Genomic DNA, 14,938 nt, shown 5'->3' with positions numbered 1-14,938 from the left:
GGGAAGGCATTAAGCACTTAGCCTACCTTTTCTGTGTGAACTATACTACTGGGCAACAATAGAGCATAAAAGGAGACATTTCTCATGATAGATATTTTCCAGCTAATAAATGAAGAGTGATAGACTATCACCATTTTCCATCCCTGATAAATTAATGAATGGATTTAACATCATAAAAAGAGAATCTGGTACTATGTGCCTCCTGAGGGAAGAACATGCCATCTCTGACGGGGCCGGACCGGGGTGAGCAAGTCAAACCCTCACTTGGGGTCCAGAATTTAAAAGGGCACTTTAAGTCTCAGGAATTATCTTCAGCAGCTGGTGCTACTATAACAAAGTCCTATAGACCGGGTGTCTTATAAACAGCAGAAATTGATTTCTCCCCCGGTTCTAGAGGCTGGAAGTCTAAGATCAGGATGCCAGCCTGGTTCAGTTCTGGTGAGGCTTTCTTCTGGGTTGCAGACCAGCAACTTTTTGTTTTATCCTCACATGGTGGAAGGAGAGGGTGAGAGAACTGTCTGGGTCTCTTTCGTAAGGACACTGGTCCCATTCGTGAGAGCTCCATCCTCGCGACCGAATTCCCTCACAAAGACCCCGTCTCCTAGTACCATCACGCTGGAGGTGAGGGTTTCAATGTATGAATTTTTTAAACATCCAGTCCACTGTAGATAAGCATTTAATCAAGATTATTATAGAATATTATAACAGATTATAATAAAAATTATTATAATAAATAATTTTTTTTAAGATTTTATTTATTTATTTTGACAGAGAGAGAGAGAATGAGAGAGAGCACACGAGAGGGGGGAGGGTCAAAGGGAGAAGCAGACTCCCCGCCGAGCAGGGAGCCCGACGCGGGGCTCGATCCTGGGACCCTGGGATCATGACCTGAGCCGAAGGCAGACGCGTAACAACTGAGCCACCCAGGCGCCCCTAATAAATAATTTAATGCAATATTTTTTAAATCAAAATGGCAAATAAATAGCATCTGACGGTGCTGTGCTGAACGCTTTGAAGCCAGAAACAAAAGGGGAAATGTATGCCTCCATATCCATGTTTTTATGTATTTTTCAATGGGTAATGATTTTAATGAAAATATTATTGACATATTTACTCCCATTAAAGGCAGGAAAATAAAATAATAAATTTTGTCTGGGTATAAAGAAAATATCCAGATTTAAAATGTGAATTTCAACATCCCCGCTTTTCAGTTTGATTTGTAAAAATTAATGATTGGGAAAAAATTAGCAATTAAAAAAATCACAAAAACATGTATACATTTTTCCTTTTGCCTCAGGCTCCAATGTGGCTCAGCAGGGCAACTGACCTCTGAAGTCCTTTCACCTCTGTCCCCAAAGATCGAAATCAAATTTAAACCTCTAGGTCTAATTATAATTTCCAGATATCGGTGACATGGGAATACATTACATAAGCACTGCAAGGATGCACTCAACTAAATCTGGGCTGTGACAAACTCAAGGATAAAAATTCTTGTTTGCTACATTTAACCGCAAGAAAGGAGACCTGGAGAGAAATGAAGGGAAACCTCTAACTCAAAGGAAAATTAAGAGACATTTTAGCCAGTCACAACATGTGGGCCTTGTTTGGCTCATCATCCTAACAAACTAAAGACAAAACAAAATTATATTGAGACCAGTTGGAATTTGAATAATGACTGGATATTTGGTAATACCAAGGAGTTGTTACGTTTTAGGTATGATAAACTGTGGTTCTGTTTAAAGGAAGTCCTTATATTTAAAGAAGCATACTAAAATATTTATGAATGAGATGGTACAGTATCTGAGGATTTTTTATTTGCTAATACAGAAGGACGAGTATGGGGAGGTAGATGTTAAAACAGTATTAGTCGTGATTTAATTGTTGAAGATAGAGGTTCATGGGGTTCATTACACTGTAAATTTTAACTTGAAATTATTTGTAATAAAAACTGTGTATGTATATATGTAAAATATACATTCCCTTGCCTGTCCCCTAAAAATCCTGACTCTGGGGGGAATGGGAGTCGGGCTTGATTAGAATCTTTTATTAAGTCCCATAGATGATTTGATTGCATAGCCAAGGTTGAAAAACATTGTTTTATGAGCCCATTAAATGACTTAATGTGGTCGACCTCTACAGTCCTAAGCACCCCATCAAATCAAGTTTAATCTATTAATACATCTTCCATTTTCCTTCAGTCTTGCTGCAAAGCTTATGAATATATGGGGTACATTATGGAAAAAGAGCAAGCATACACAGATGCTGCCTTAAACTATGAGATGGCGTGGAAACATGGCAATCAGACAAATCCAACAGTCGGTGAGTTTAACAAATTAGGTACAAGGTTTTCACTGGAAACTTGGGTTCTGTTTGTAAATCTTCATTTAAATGCATTTGATTTCTTTTTAAGAACAAAATATACATTAAGAGCCAACTTCCTTTATTAGTCCTTCTGAAAAAATAAATTTTATATTCATAATAGATTATTAACTTAATAGTTATTAAGTATAATTTCTTGAGATTCAAACTGGTCCTCAGTCACCTTAAAGCCTTAAAAAATCTAATCTAATTCTGCCCCTTTCTCTCCCTTAACCCTCAGCCATTTCTGAATGGTAATGCTGGGGGGGGAGAAGTGTTCCCGTGTCAGGTCAGTTAGGAAAACATTTCATTAAATCAAGTTCTGTAGGTTTCTTTATTGCAGGACTTCTTTGTGCTTTTATACACTAATGTAAATGGTGATGGATGTCACAGAGGGAACATGTTTCCCCTGATAGTATGACCATAGACATTTTTTTTTTTTTTTCCTGAGCATCGAGAAACATCAGCTTGTTCCAGTGATAGACTCAAGGAATGCGCTCTCCAACATCCCTACCAGATAGGCAGATCCAGGATATACTTAGTGACTAGCCTCCCCCCACATTGTGAGGGAGCTCATCCCTATGTTCTTCCCTTTCTTTGTACTGAGCTGAAATGTGCTGCATTGAAGCTGCCAGGTCTTCTTTCTGGAGCAACCCACAGAGCCCTTTCCTTCTTACACGTGTGGTATACTCTAATTCAGCTTTCTGTCCTGTCTCTCCGAACGCATCTCTTCAAACTATCTCAGTTACTCGCCCATTTTTCCTGAGACTTGCTTCCAAATCTTTCACCCTCCTTGTTGCTGTCTCCTGGAAACTCTAAAATAGTGCTTCCCAATCTGTGCTTTGGAATACTTGGTGAGATATTAATAGTTATTTCTTTACAAAAAAGAACAAATGAAAAGAGAGAGTTGAGTATGAGGAGATTAGATTTCATGGCCAGATGAGTTTGGAAAAGGCCGTTTTACTGGTCCATGCCCCTCCTGACCTGTTGTACTAGAAATGAACAAGTTCCTGAATTATACTTAAGATTATGTATAATCAAGCTGGTTTTTTTATCAGGCATTTTAGTAGTTGTTAACTCGGCCTTAAGGTGGCATCTGTCTTTAGTAGCCATGTCATGGTATGGACTCAGATTTAATTTGCAGTCCGATAGGTCATCTTTACATTAACTGCTGTTAGTTCAGGACTTCCCCCACCATGTATTTTTCTGGGTTCTGTTACTTTACTAGACTTGTATAGGGCAGAGGAACTAATACAGTACCATTTGTTGATGGTATTTTTCCTTCTCAAGTATCCTGTATCCTACAGAATCAAGTCAGCTTGTAAAATGAAAATTCCCTAAATGTCTTTAAAAATATATGTAATTTTGATACTTTATTCCATAGAAGGTATACATTTAGAAGTTAAATTATTTAAACATTCTATTCCTTGGAAGACTTCAGCAAATATAGAGATTCTAACTCATTAGTTCTTCCATTGTGTCATCTGTGTATTTTATAGATGATTTTATCAATTTCCCTGGGGACTTCTCATTGGTAAGTTTTCTCTGAGGCTCTTAATTCATTCTTTAGTTTCTTCCTTAAGGTGGTCATTACATCTAACACCCGCAGTTGCCTGGCCAAGTTAACAGTGCATTTCACTTTTTCAGTTGTCAGGAAATCCTTCAAATCATGGTCTTGTTCTTTCCGTAAGATTCAGGCTTGAGTGCTATCACTGTGAGAAGCACCAGGAACGGAGAGCCAGGAAGAAAACACATCTGTGTCTGCCCCTCTGCACCCATTCTGGGGGCACAGGGCACCACTAACGAGACTGTTCGCAGTGTTCATGTTCCTCTCTCCACTCCCCTCCCCTGCTACCTTCCCCCCCCCCGCCGATTACATAGTGTTGAATTTTTATAAGCTTGACAGGTGTAATGTGACAGCAGTGCACATTTTTTTCGCCATTTCTGGCCCTTTATTTCCTCTCTCAGATTTTTTGGGCAAGATGATCCATCAAGTTTCTTCCAACATTAAAACTTTGTGCTTCCAATTTAGTAATTGACTAAATTGCTAATATATGTGTGGCACTCTAAAACTTTTAAAAGCATTTCACAAGTATTTCATTTGATCTTAAAATCGCACTAGGAGTTGGGGGTGGGGTTCTGGTGAGGAAACTTGAAATTGACAGCTCACCTGACTTGCTCAGGTCTCCAAGCTAGTCAGGAAGCCAGAAGCCAAAACTGAAATCCAGACTTTTTGGCTCTAGTTTCCATGTAAAGTATGATTGACATGGCATGACATCTTAAATTGTTTTCCTTTTTAAATGTCACCGACTTTATTTTTAGCCTGTTTTACATTTCCTTGGTAATGATACCAAGTTTAACTCTCTGAAACTTACTGTTTTCATCATTGACAGTTTTATAGGCATGTATGTTTATGTGTGTTTATATCAAATATTATGAATTTTAGGTAATTCCTCTCTCTTACTGTTCACTACCTTATGATTACATTAGCCAGTAATTCTTTTCAAATATTTGTTTGAAATTAAAAAAAAAAATGCTTTGGTACTTTTATTAGGGCCCAGGAGCAGCATTCAAATGTACCTAATTTATATTTGTAAGACGTAAAGTGAAATACCAACTTTATGAATTTTTACATATTATTTTACACCGTGGTATATCAATCACTTCGCATTTGTGGGGTACAATGCCACTGTTACTTTCTTATCTCCTTCTGTTTGCTAACTCTCATCGCGTTCTTATGGAAAAACAGCAGTCCTTTAAGACTGTCTTAAAACCTCATTTTAAATGTATTTGAACCCTGGCACTTCAGTATCAGTACTTGCGATAGTTGTCACTTATGGTTGATGTGGAATGTCTGGCGACTACTCTCCCCTCTTCTGGGCGGCTGTCCTAACTGCTCTGCCCCGTCACATTGTGCTCCGGTCCGTTCCATTCCTGTGGCTCCCACCACTGCCTGTTATCAGAGCAGCTTCCTCTGCCTAAAAGTGTTCACGCTTCAGTGCGGGCCGCCTCCTTCTGACTGCAAGCGTTGCCTGATACCCGCCCTCTCCCCATCCAGGTTTCCTACTCAAGGGGTCTTGGCCCGTACCTTGCTTTCATACCATTTATCTCACTTTTGAAAGTGGTAACTTACTTGCGTGATTATTTAAACAACCTACATTATTTCCTAATAGACTGCAAACCTCCTGCCTGTCGGAACAGTGTGCCTGACATGTTAAGGGCGAAACAAATCTGTGCTATCCAAATGGATAGCTGTGGTATCGTTTACTGTCCGGTGATGAGTCTGCACTGTAACCTGACATAAATGGGACTTTGTTAGTAAGTTACAAAAGCCATCTTGCAGGATGACAGTCTTCTCACTGCAGGCCTTTTTCCAGCTCCATTTTCTGTTGTACCTGTTCTCCCTCCCATCATCCCACCACCTCTCTCTTCTAGTGTGCTCACCAGCCTTCTTTTAGACTTCTCCCGTGAGTAAGCAAACAAAGGAGGAGGCAAAAAAGGTGATGCTAGCCGTGTGCTCTGTAAATAGTACTACATCATTATGGTTTTCTTTTTTTTTTTTTTTTGTCTTAACAGGATACAAACTGGCATTTAATTACTTAAAAGCAAAAAGATATGTGGATGCCATTGACATATGTCACCAGGTAACACTTCAATTTAGATGTCTTAAAACTTTTCAGCTGCACGATTTCCTACTTTTAGTTCATCTCAAGATGTACATGAATAGAGGTAGAGGATGTTGTGTTTTGGTTAAATGACTCATCAGATACATCTGAGAGAGATTACCACCTTTCCAAGTTTAGAAAATGATCAAGTTTCCTTAAACATGTTTTTAATTGGGTGGGGCTCCAATAATAAAATGTTTCTATCAAGTGAAAGAGGCTAGAGGAGAAGCATGTGAAATAAAACTACTGATTCTCCAAGCCATTGTTCTGAATGAAGTTCTTGTGAATGTGTCCAAGTCTGGTTAGTAGAGAATTCAGATTTATAAATTAGAGATAAGAGGTATTTCTGTTATTTAGAAGTCATTCGATTACATTTCTGTAATTGATCCCTAACTAAACGATCCCTTACTAAAATGACAAATACTTAAGTTACACTTCTAGAATTTGCAGCTTCTTTATATATACATTGTTTTGTTTTGTTTTTTAAAGATTTTATTTATTTGACAGAGAGAGACACAGTGAGAGAGGGAACACAAGCAGGGGGAGTGGGAGAGGGAGAAGCAGGCTTCCTGCCGAGCAGGGAGCCCGATGCGGGGCTCGATCCCAGGACCCTGGGATCATGACCTGAGCCGAAGGCAGACGCTTAATGACTGAGCCACCCAGGCGCCCCTAGAATTGGCAGCTTCTTTATATATACATTGTCTCGCTGATATATAAGGCATTGCCCCATTGTTCCAGATAAGGCATTATATTCAACATGGTTAGGAGCTCCAAGAAAAGCTCCTTAGAAAAGAATTATGTAATGTCTCCTACCCCAGATCGCTGTCTCAGCATCATTATAGCAAATACGTGGCTTCAGTGATTGCTATTGATTACTGAACTCTGTAAGGCAGTATTTCACATTAAGGTTAAGGTTGTGCATTAATGTAAGTTATACATTAGAATCATTTGTGGAATTCTTTTAAAAATGACTATCTCCCCACTCCTAGACTCAGTAGACCTGGAAATTTATGTTTCAAAATCCCTCCAGGTACATCTGATGTGTGCTCCTGGTCAAAAATAACTCTGTAAGGGTTTTTTAAATATCATATGAATAGCCTAAATTTTCTAAATACTTAAAATCATTGATACATACTTGTTTTTTTGCAACTGATCTATTAAGGAAGTAAGTATATTTGTTGTATTTCCCACATGTATTTGTATTCTATTGTTGTCATCTAATTACTATTACTATGAGTTATGTCACATTTCAGCTGTCACCTTTAAGAAGGGTTGTTATATTTGTAGTATTAATACAATGAAATCTCAACTGTAATGCTCATTTCCAGCAAGTTTTGTAGCTCTCCAGTTCTCAGTAATCATTTACAAGTTCTCGTGCTTTAGTTTTGTTTTTTGTTTTTTTGTTTTTGCAGGTTCTTGAAGCACATCCAACTTATCCAAAAATCAGGAAGGATATACTTGATAAGGCCCGTATATCTTTGAGGCCTTGAAAAGTAGTTTAATTTAGTTTGTTGGTTATGCAGGAGATGACAGGTCTCAGTTCTTATAGTTCAGAATAGGTTTGAGCTAAAACTTTGTAACAGAAGCATACTTTTCTTTCTCCAGCAGAGGCTGCTATTGTATATAAAGAGAAATGCTATGTCAAATGGCTGGGTTTCTGATGGAGAAGGTCAGTGGGAGCTGGTTTATTTGATTGACTTTCTTGATTAGGAGCAGATTTGGTGTCTCTGTGGTAAAGATTATAACCCATTTCTATAAAGAATATTTTGTTAAATACGAGGTAATTAAGTATCCTATATCTTTTCTAAGGAATATTAGTTGTTTATTTCAGGAAATACATTCAAAATGCTTTTGTTCTTTGTTAAAATTTTTTGTAACATTCTCTGTTGTTTGAAAGGTTTGAGAAAATGTTCTTGTAAATAATGTATGAAAAGAAGAAGTATATTTTAATAAAAACTTTATAAATGTATGGTTTGTATTGCTGTTGGAACTCAAAAGACGTGGTAAGTTTTGCAAAATCAGGGTAAGCCCCCTAAACAATTTGCACTGTTAATGAGTAGTTGGAATATGTGACATTCCTAGAAAAATCTTTTTGGAAAAGTGTAAAGAATGGGAGCTTCCATTCCCTTTGTTGAACTCATTCTTTCTGCTTTCGATGCCAGTGTGATCTTAAGAAATAATCTGAATGTGAAATCAGTTGAAATAGGTAAACTCTCAGAGCAATAATTCACCTTAGCCCGAAGACTAGATCTCTTGATGGCACTTGAGACACGGTAACATCTGGCCGGGAAGGGCGACAGGACAGTTTTGGTCAGCAGGGACTCCCAGGCACACCCTGTGAAAACAGCTGCTTCCCTTACCATGCCTGCCACCCTCTGGCATAGCGGCTCTCAGCCTCTCAGGTTAAATTTAACCTAATCTTAATCAACTCAGTGTTCAGCATTATTTCTGACTTGTTGTCTACATCTTTTTCAGTTGTCTTTAAGAATACCATAAATAGGGTCTACTCTTTCATTTGCATTTCCAATAAATACAGAGTATTTTTAAGTCGCTTGTTGCTTGTAAGTGTCCTATGTTTATTTTTTTTGAGCTATATTCTCTTGTTTTTGACTACTTCTGCAATTTTCCAAAGTCCTTCTAATTCCAGTTATACGTCATAAAATTCTCATCATTCTTCTTTTTCACCTACCTTATTTATGGCATTTCATGAAAATATTTAAGAGCATTTATGAAGCATTTCATATCTGTTAGAACACTTTCATGTGTCTTATTACAGTTGATCACCAGAACCCTAGAATGTGTGATTCTGGAACTGCGGCAGATTAGCTCTTTCTTTGTAATTCAGCCTGAATGGACGTTGTTAAGGATATTATATAACAGAGTACCTTAAGTAGTTCCAGTGAATTTGCATCATGGAATGCTAGAGTCCTGGAAATTGGATAGAGAAAGTAGAACATCTCTTCTCCCAGCAAGACACTTCCAGATCAGTCTTCCTATCTGTAAAATGGGGAGTTTGTTTTTGTTTCTTTAGCAACCACTTAATATTTTGCACCTGCCATTTGTGAGGTACTATTCTAAGAACTTTACTTACATTATGTCTTCTAATTCACACTCAGCTTCCCAGAGAAATAATACTCTTATTTTTCAGATGAGGAGGATGGAGTTTCAAGCTAAATGATTTGCCCAAGGTCACAGAAAAAGTGTCAGAATCTGGATGCCATACTGACCCAGACAACTTCAAAGCTCACGCCCTGTTTCCTATATTAGGACATTTTGCATCAGTAAGAGGGATTGTGTCTATAAGAAAAAATTCTCTTGTCTACATCTGGCCAGCAGAAGAAACTAAGTGTTCTATCACAGAGCTAGTCAAGTAATGAGGAACAAGATGAACTGAGTGGAGTGAACAGTTCTTACAAACGTGAAATTACCGAAAGGAAGTCTAGCTGAGGAGTAGTGTAGTGCGGCAGTTAAGTACATGGATTTGAAATCAGACCAGCCTGGGTTTCAGCTGGGCTCTACCACTTACTAGGTGTTTAATCTTTCTCAAGTTATGTAGGTTCTCTGAGCTTCTGTTTTCTCATCCATAAAGAAGCGTATAAGGATAATCTGCCTCAGGTCGTTGTGAGGATTAAATGAGAAAACATACATAAAACGTGTAATGAACCTGACTCACTTAGGCTCTTAATGAACAGTGGCTCTACTTATTTCTTATGAGTGGAACAGGGCCAAGTAGTAACTGCAACTGAGAAAAACCTTCACAGAAGAAAAAAATGAAGTCCAAGGTGAGATAAAAAGGACAAGTGAGTTCCCCAAGACCGCTCAGCTGAACGGGATTCAGGGTTCTCATTCATGCTCGCCCTCCTCCCCACCTTACTCCTTCTTTTTTCCCCTCTGTCCTCTCCCCTCCCCACACTAAACACTGTGCTGTACTCTTTACATGCATAATCTCTTTTCATCCATCTCTGCCTTTGCTCTAGCCTCCTCTAACCTGGGGTTCTCTCCCTGCTCTCCTCTCCCTTACCCTGCTTCCTGTCTCCGAGCTTCCTGCTCTAGGCTTATTCTTTCTTTCTTTCAGGTGTCAGTTTATTGTCACCTCATCAGAGGCCATGTCCACGTCCGGGCCCACAGTCTAAAGTAGCCATCCTGTCATGCTGTATCTTATCACCCTTTTTAAACTGTTTAGCGCTTAACCAGTCTCTGATGTCTTCTTGTTCACTGAGGCGTGGTTTATGACCAGGCCTTAGGTGACATACCCAAGATCACATATCGAGGAAAGCGGGAACTCAAACTGCTAGTTGAAGGAATCAGGTGAAATGAGAGTTTGGGGGCTGTGCTAAGGACAGAGAGCAGAGGAGCACAACATGAAAGAATTTTCTATCAACCTCGGATCAGAATAGCATCCCCTCATGGTGAGGAAGCAGTTACAGGTTTAATGCACTTTGACCTTAAGCCAGCTAGTATGAACTGGGTCCCAAGAAGAAATAGCTTTCTTCCCTAGAAGTCAAGAACCTAGAGCAGTTCTGGAAAGGTTTTCCGCATGCACAGCTGAGGAAGCTACGTTGAACCTTGCATTAGGGTACATCTAGTTCCTACTAGAGTAGTAGAGTCGCTGTGGAAACCAAATGACCAATTAAGACTGACAGAAACTTTTAGTTTGGGACTGGAGACAAGAGACTAGCCTTATAATAGGATTATATAGCACTGCTAGCGCTGATGAAGTAATACATGAAGGACTGGCAAAGGTGCGGGGAAGCTAACACGTTCATACTCTGCTGGCACAGTGTAGTCAGCCTTCCTGAAGGGCATTCGGCAGCATGAATTAAGAGCTTGTCCTTTGAGTAATGACACTTAGAAAAGTTTTTCATGGGAGATATTCAGAAATTTCTCAAAATTTTTCAGTTAAAAAAAATGTAACAGCAGAAAGCTTATTTTTTGTTTTTTGGGTTTGTTGTTGTTGTTGTTGTTGTTGTTGTTACCAAAACACTCAACATAAAGGAAGTGGTCAAATATATTAAAGTTTACCCAATAATGGAATACTATGTAGTCATCAAAACTATTTTCAAAGATGTTTTTATGTGTTTTTTAAAACTTCTCAAAGATTTTTAACTGCTAAAGTTCTCACAAAATAATAAGCAAAATAGCAGGAAACATAACTCCATATAAAATATTAACTTGGAAAAAAATAGATGCATGGATATAAATACATACAAAACCAGAGGAAACTAACCCAATTTTGGGGAGGCGCTTGGGTGGCTCAGTCAGTTAAGCGTCTGCCTTCGGCTCAGGTCATCATCCCAGGGTCCTGAGATCGAGCCCCACGTCAGGCTCCCTGCTTAGCGGGGACTCTGCTTCTCCGAACTCTCCCTCCACCCCCCCCCCCCCCCTGCCCGACTCATGCTCTCTCTCAAATAAATAAATCTTTTTTTTTTTTAAAGAAATTAACCCAAATTTTAACTCATTATATCTGAGTGCTGTAATAATCAGAAATGTATTTATTTTACAAGTTAGCTGCAATGAACATATACACTAAAAAAGTTTGTGGTTTTTTTTTTTTAGAGAATAACGTTCTCAAACTTGCTTCTTGCTGACTGTTTAAAGTTCTTTAGCTGAGCAAAGATGAGTAGGAAAAACTAAACAAAAGCTAACATTCTTTCAACTCTTAACACCCACACTTTACTACTAATTGTTTATGCAGAATGTAATCTGGTTTATTTCACTTGTCAGAGGAAAAGATTCAGGATGTAGAAGATAAAAAAAGACTGCGGGAAATGTTAACAGGGGTGGTAATAGCCATGATAATAGGAGAACATGGGATTACTAAAGAGGCTAGAAGTTTCTCTCGTCAAAATGGGTAAAGAGCACAGTCTCGCAACTGCAGAAAAATTGAGAGCAAAGACAGTTCTCTGCAGTTTTAGCTCATATTCTAATAAAGTTCTAGTGATGATCCTACCAAATTTAATAAGAAGCCAGTGGAAATAACTGAACTCACACAGGGCCACAAAGTGTGGTGGTTCAGTTTTGTGTCCTGAACCTCCCCCCCCCTTGGAGGAAGAGGGCCCCCTCTTCTAATCTGAACAAAGATTCCTTGTAGGTTAGTAACAGCCCTGTGAATGGAAGGTGAGGAGTTACAGACAGCAGACAGCCTAGGAAATGTTCAGATACAGAGCTGAGGGTAAGGGCTTGGGGGGCATGCCGGCTGCAGAGCCCTGTGACGTGACCAGTGTCTTGCTTCGTTTTTCTGGTTTCTAAGATAGGAGCGACTTGAGCATCTTGGAATATTTAAAGCCAACAGATATTGAAGGTACAAGAAAGAGAAGAGGGGAAAACTGGAGTAGGAAAAGGGTGAGGGTCCGGGGGCGTTTAGAAGAATAAGAGTTTGCAGGGATGTGTGATTTTTGTAAGGAGAATATCAGAACCAAAAAACTGCAGAAAAGAGGTCTGACAGATAAAGGTGGCCTCGGGAGCCCTTATGCTAATTGGCTCCAATAATTTTGTAATAAATAAAATGGACTTTGACCTAAATGCAGTACCACTGCTTCATATGCATGGAATTTGGGGGCCTCTGTTTTCCTTGGGCTCTGAAGTATTTTTCACTTACTTCCAGGTTCCTGGTGGTGGTTGCTGGAAGTCTGCCTGCCAGATTAGAGGGGGGTTACTGTAACATAATAAATCATAGTTATGGGCGGAAAAAAGTGCTACCCACCTTTTAATACTCTTCTTAAGAACCAGATGTTTTCTAGAAAAATGCTTCACTCTACAATCTGCCTTACAGTGCACATAAATGAATCTGGCACCATGCCCACAAAAGCAATTTGATCCCATAAATGAAAGCTGAGTAATGAGCAGGTTCTAAATGTCTTCCTTCCGAGTGGTATAACCTTAGAAGCTATGGCAATCTTTAAACCAAACTGTTTTCAAATAGTGTGCATGTTATTTTTATCTTTCTTCAAACAAATTGTTTTGGCAACGTAAAAGAAATTCTGTTTAAAAAAAAAAAAATAAGGGTATTTTAAGAAGGTAATTACTATTTCAGTTTCCGCCAAAGGCAGGCTACTTTTATTTTTAATGGGTAAATGATGTAAGAAGTTTAAAAAAAAATTTTTTTTTTTAAATCACAAACAGAGCTGGGAAGTAGTAGTATGCTCACTTTTAATGGGCCAGGGTAAGAGGTTCTGCTCCCCAGTTAGATATTAAACTTTCTTTGAAAAACTAAGTTTAAAAACTTGGAAGGAAAAAAAATGTGCTAAAATGCTAAGCAGTTATATAAATGCTCTTTTCAAACACTTTAAGTTAAATACTTGAAATTGCTCTAGTTAATGAATAAAAACTTCTCCCCTGACATACAATTTCTTGAAAAACGTCTGACCGATTTTTCACATTGACTTAAGTCACAAAGTGCAGAGGACATTTGGAGGGGAATTTAGGAATTGGGAAAGTCCAGGATTTTGAGAACACCCAAGAGCAAAGTTAAAATGATTGAACATATGCCCCACAAAGAGGCAAGAGGAAGAAATGTTACAAACAGGGTGTGTCTGGATCCTGCTAGCACTTCTCTGTGCTAAACACATAACTCTTAAGTTATAGTGTCGGATCTTTTTGTATGCTTTTGTTATTGTTGTTTTCATAGATTTCTTAAAATGTCAAATATTCATTATTTTAGTTCCAGTGCAGATTGTTTTTATTTTCACAAAAAGAGAATTTTTTTTGCTTTTTTGGTTGACTTTAACTTTTCATTTGGAAATCTTTTCAGACTTACAGAAGTTGCATGAATAAGAAAAGTACAAAGACTACCCACCTGCCGTTTACTCAGATATAAAAATATTGCCACTGTCTTACCTCAAGGCTCCATCCTGTGTGCCTTCTCTGTGTGGTTACGTATGTTTCTGTATACGTTGATGCATACACACTTAGATACTCATACCCATACATAGAATTTTTTTCTGAGCATTTTGAGAGTAAGTTGCATATATTATACATGCCCCTGTTCTCCTAAGTACTTTCTTATGTATTTCCCAAGAATGGAAATCCTTCTCCAGTCACAGTACAGTCGTGAGCTTGAGTATATTTAACATCGACACAGGAATTTTAATCTCCCACTCTACTGCCAGTTGGTGCCATAATGTCCTCTATCCCATAGCATCCTTTTCCTCCAATCCGGTTCCACTCTGGGATCGGGGACTGCATTGCTTGTCATGCCTCTTTAGTCTTGTTTAAAGCTGGGGCAATTCCCACAACCTTTCTCTGTCTTTTGTAACACAGCCATGTCTGAAGGATACAGTCATCCAGCCCTTTTCTTTATTGTAGAGTTGTTCCTCATTTGGGGATAGTCTGATAGCTCTTCACGGTTAGATTTACATTGAGCACACCTGGCCATAATCCTATATAAGTAATGCCTTGTCCTTAGGGTATCCTCTGGAAGCACACAGTGTCCATCTGTCCTGGTTGATGACATTAATTTTGATTACCCAGTCAAATTTTCCCACTCTGGAGTTGTTAGTGTTTTCCCTTGTACCTAGTAACCAATCTGTGAGGAGATACTTTTAGATCATACAAATAGTCTACTCTTCTTCAAAAATATTCCCTAGGTTAGCATGATTCTTTCCTGATCTCTTCTTAACCATGATGGTTATAAAAGACAGTCCCGTCTGTCATCAGCACATTCTCCACATGTACCAGCCAGTCAGCCCTCAGCATTTTACTGTAAGCAAGAGCCCCTCCCTTTCTTACTTATTATTTTTTACTTTTTATGAATTAATCTATTATTTATGGATTCATGAATTCTTTTTATTCCCCCCCCCCCAATGACTCATAAGTCACTAATGTCCTTATTTTGGTGCTTGAATTGTTTCAGATTTGGCCAGCGGGACCTGCATTAAGCTGGCTCCTCTGGCCTTGGGACATGCCCCCATCATTTT

The 14,938-nt window shown here is 38.7% G+C and overlaps 1 protein-coding gene across 1 annotated transcript in view; it reads left to right on the top strand.

The window, feature by feature from the left end:
• TTC21B (tetratricopeptide repeat domain 21B) overlaps nucleotides 1–8,091 on the top strand; it is a 76,431-nt gene extending 68,340 nt beyond the window's left edge. Inside the window, exons 27-29 of the mRNA XM_021703143.2 lie at nucleotides 2,199–2,319; nucleotides 5,935–6,002; nucleotides 7,436–8,091. Of these exons, the coding sequence (XP_021558818.1) occupies nucleotides 2,199–2,319; nucleotides 5,935–6,002; nucleotides 7,436–7,513 (267 nt within the window). The 3' untranslated portion in view covers nucleotides 7,514–8,091. The remainder of the gene's footprint in view (nucleotides 1–2,198; nucleotides 2,320–5,934; nucleotides 6,003–7,435) is intronic.
• Nucleotides 8,092–14,938: the final 6,847 nt, after the last annotated feature.

Source organism: Neomonachus schauinslandi, chromosome 3, assembly GCF_002201575.2.
Source record: "Neomonachus schauinslandi chromosome 3, ASM220157v2, whole genome shotgun sequence".
Taxonomy (NCBI): Eukaryota; Metazoa; Chordata; class Mammalia; order Carnivora; family Phocidae; genus Neomonachus; species Neomonachus schauinslandi.
The sequence above is the reverse complement of the archived record's forward strand: the minus strand, read 5'-3'. Positions and strand labels throughout refer to the sequence as shown.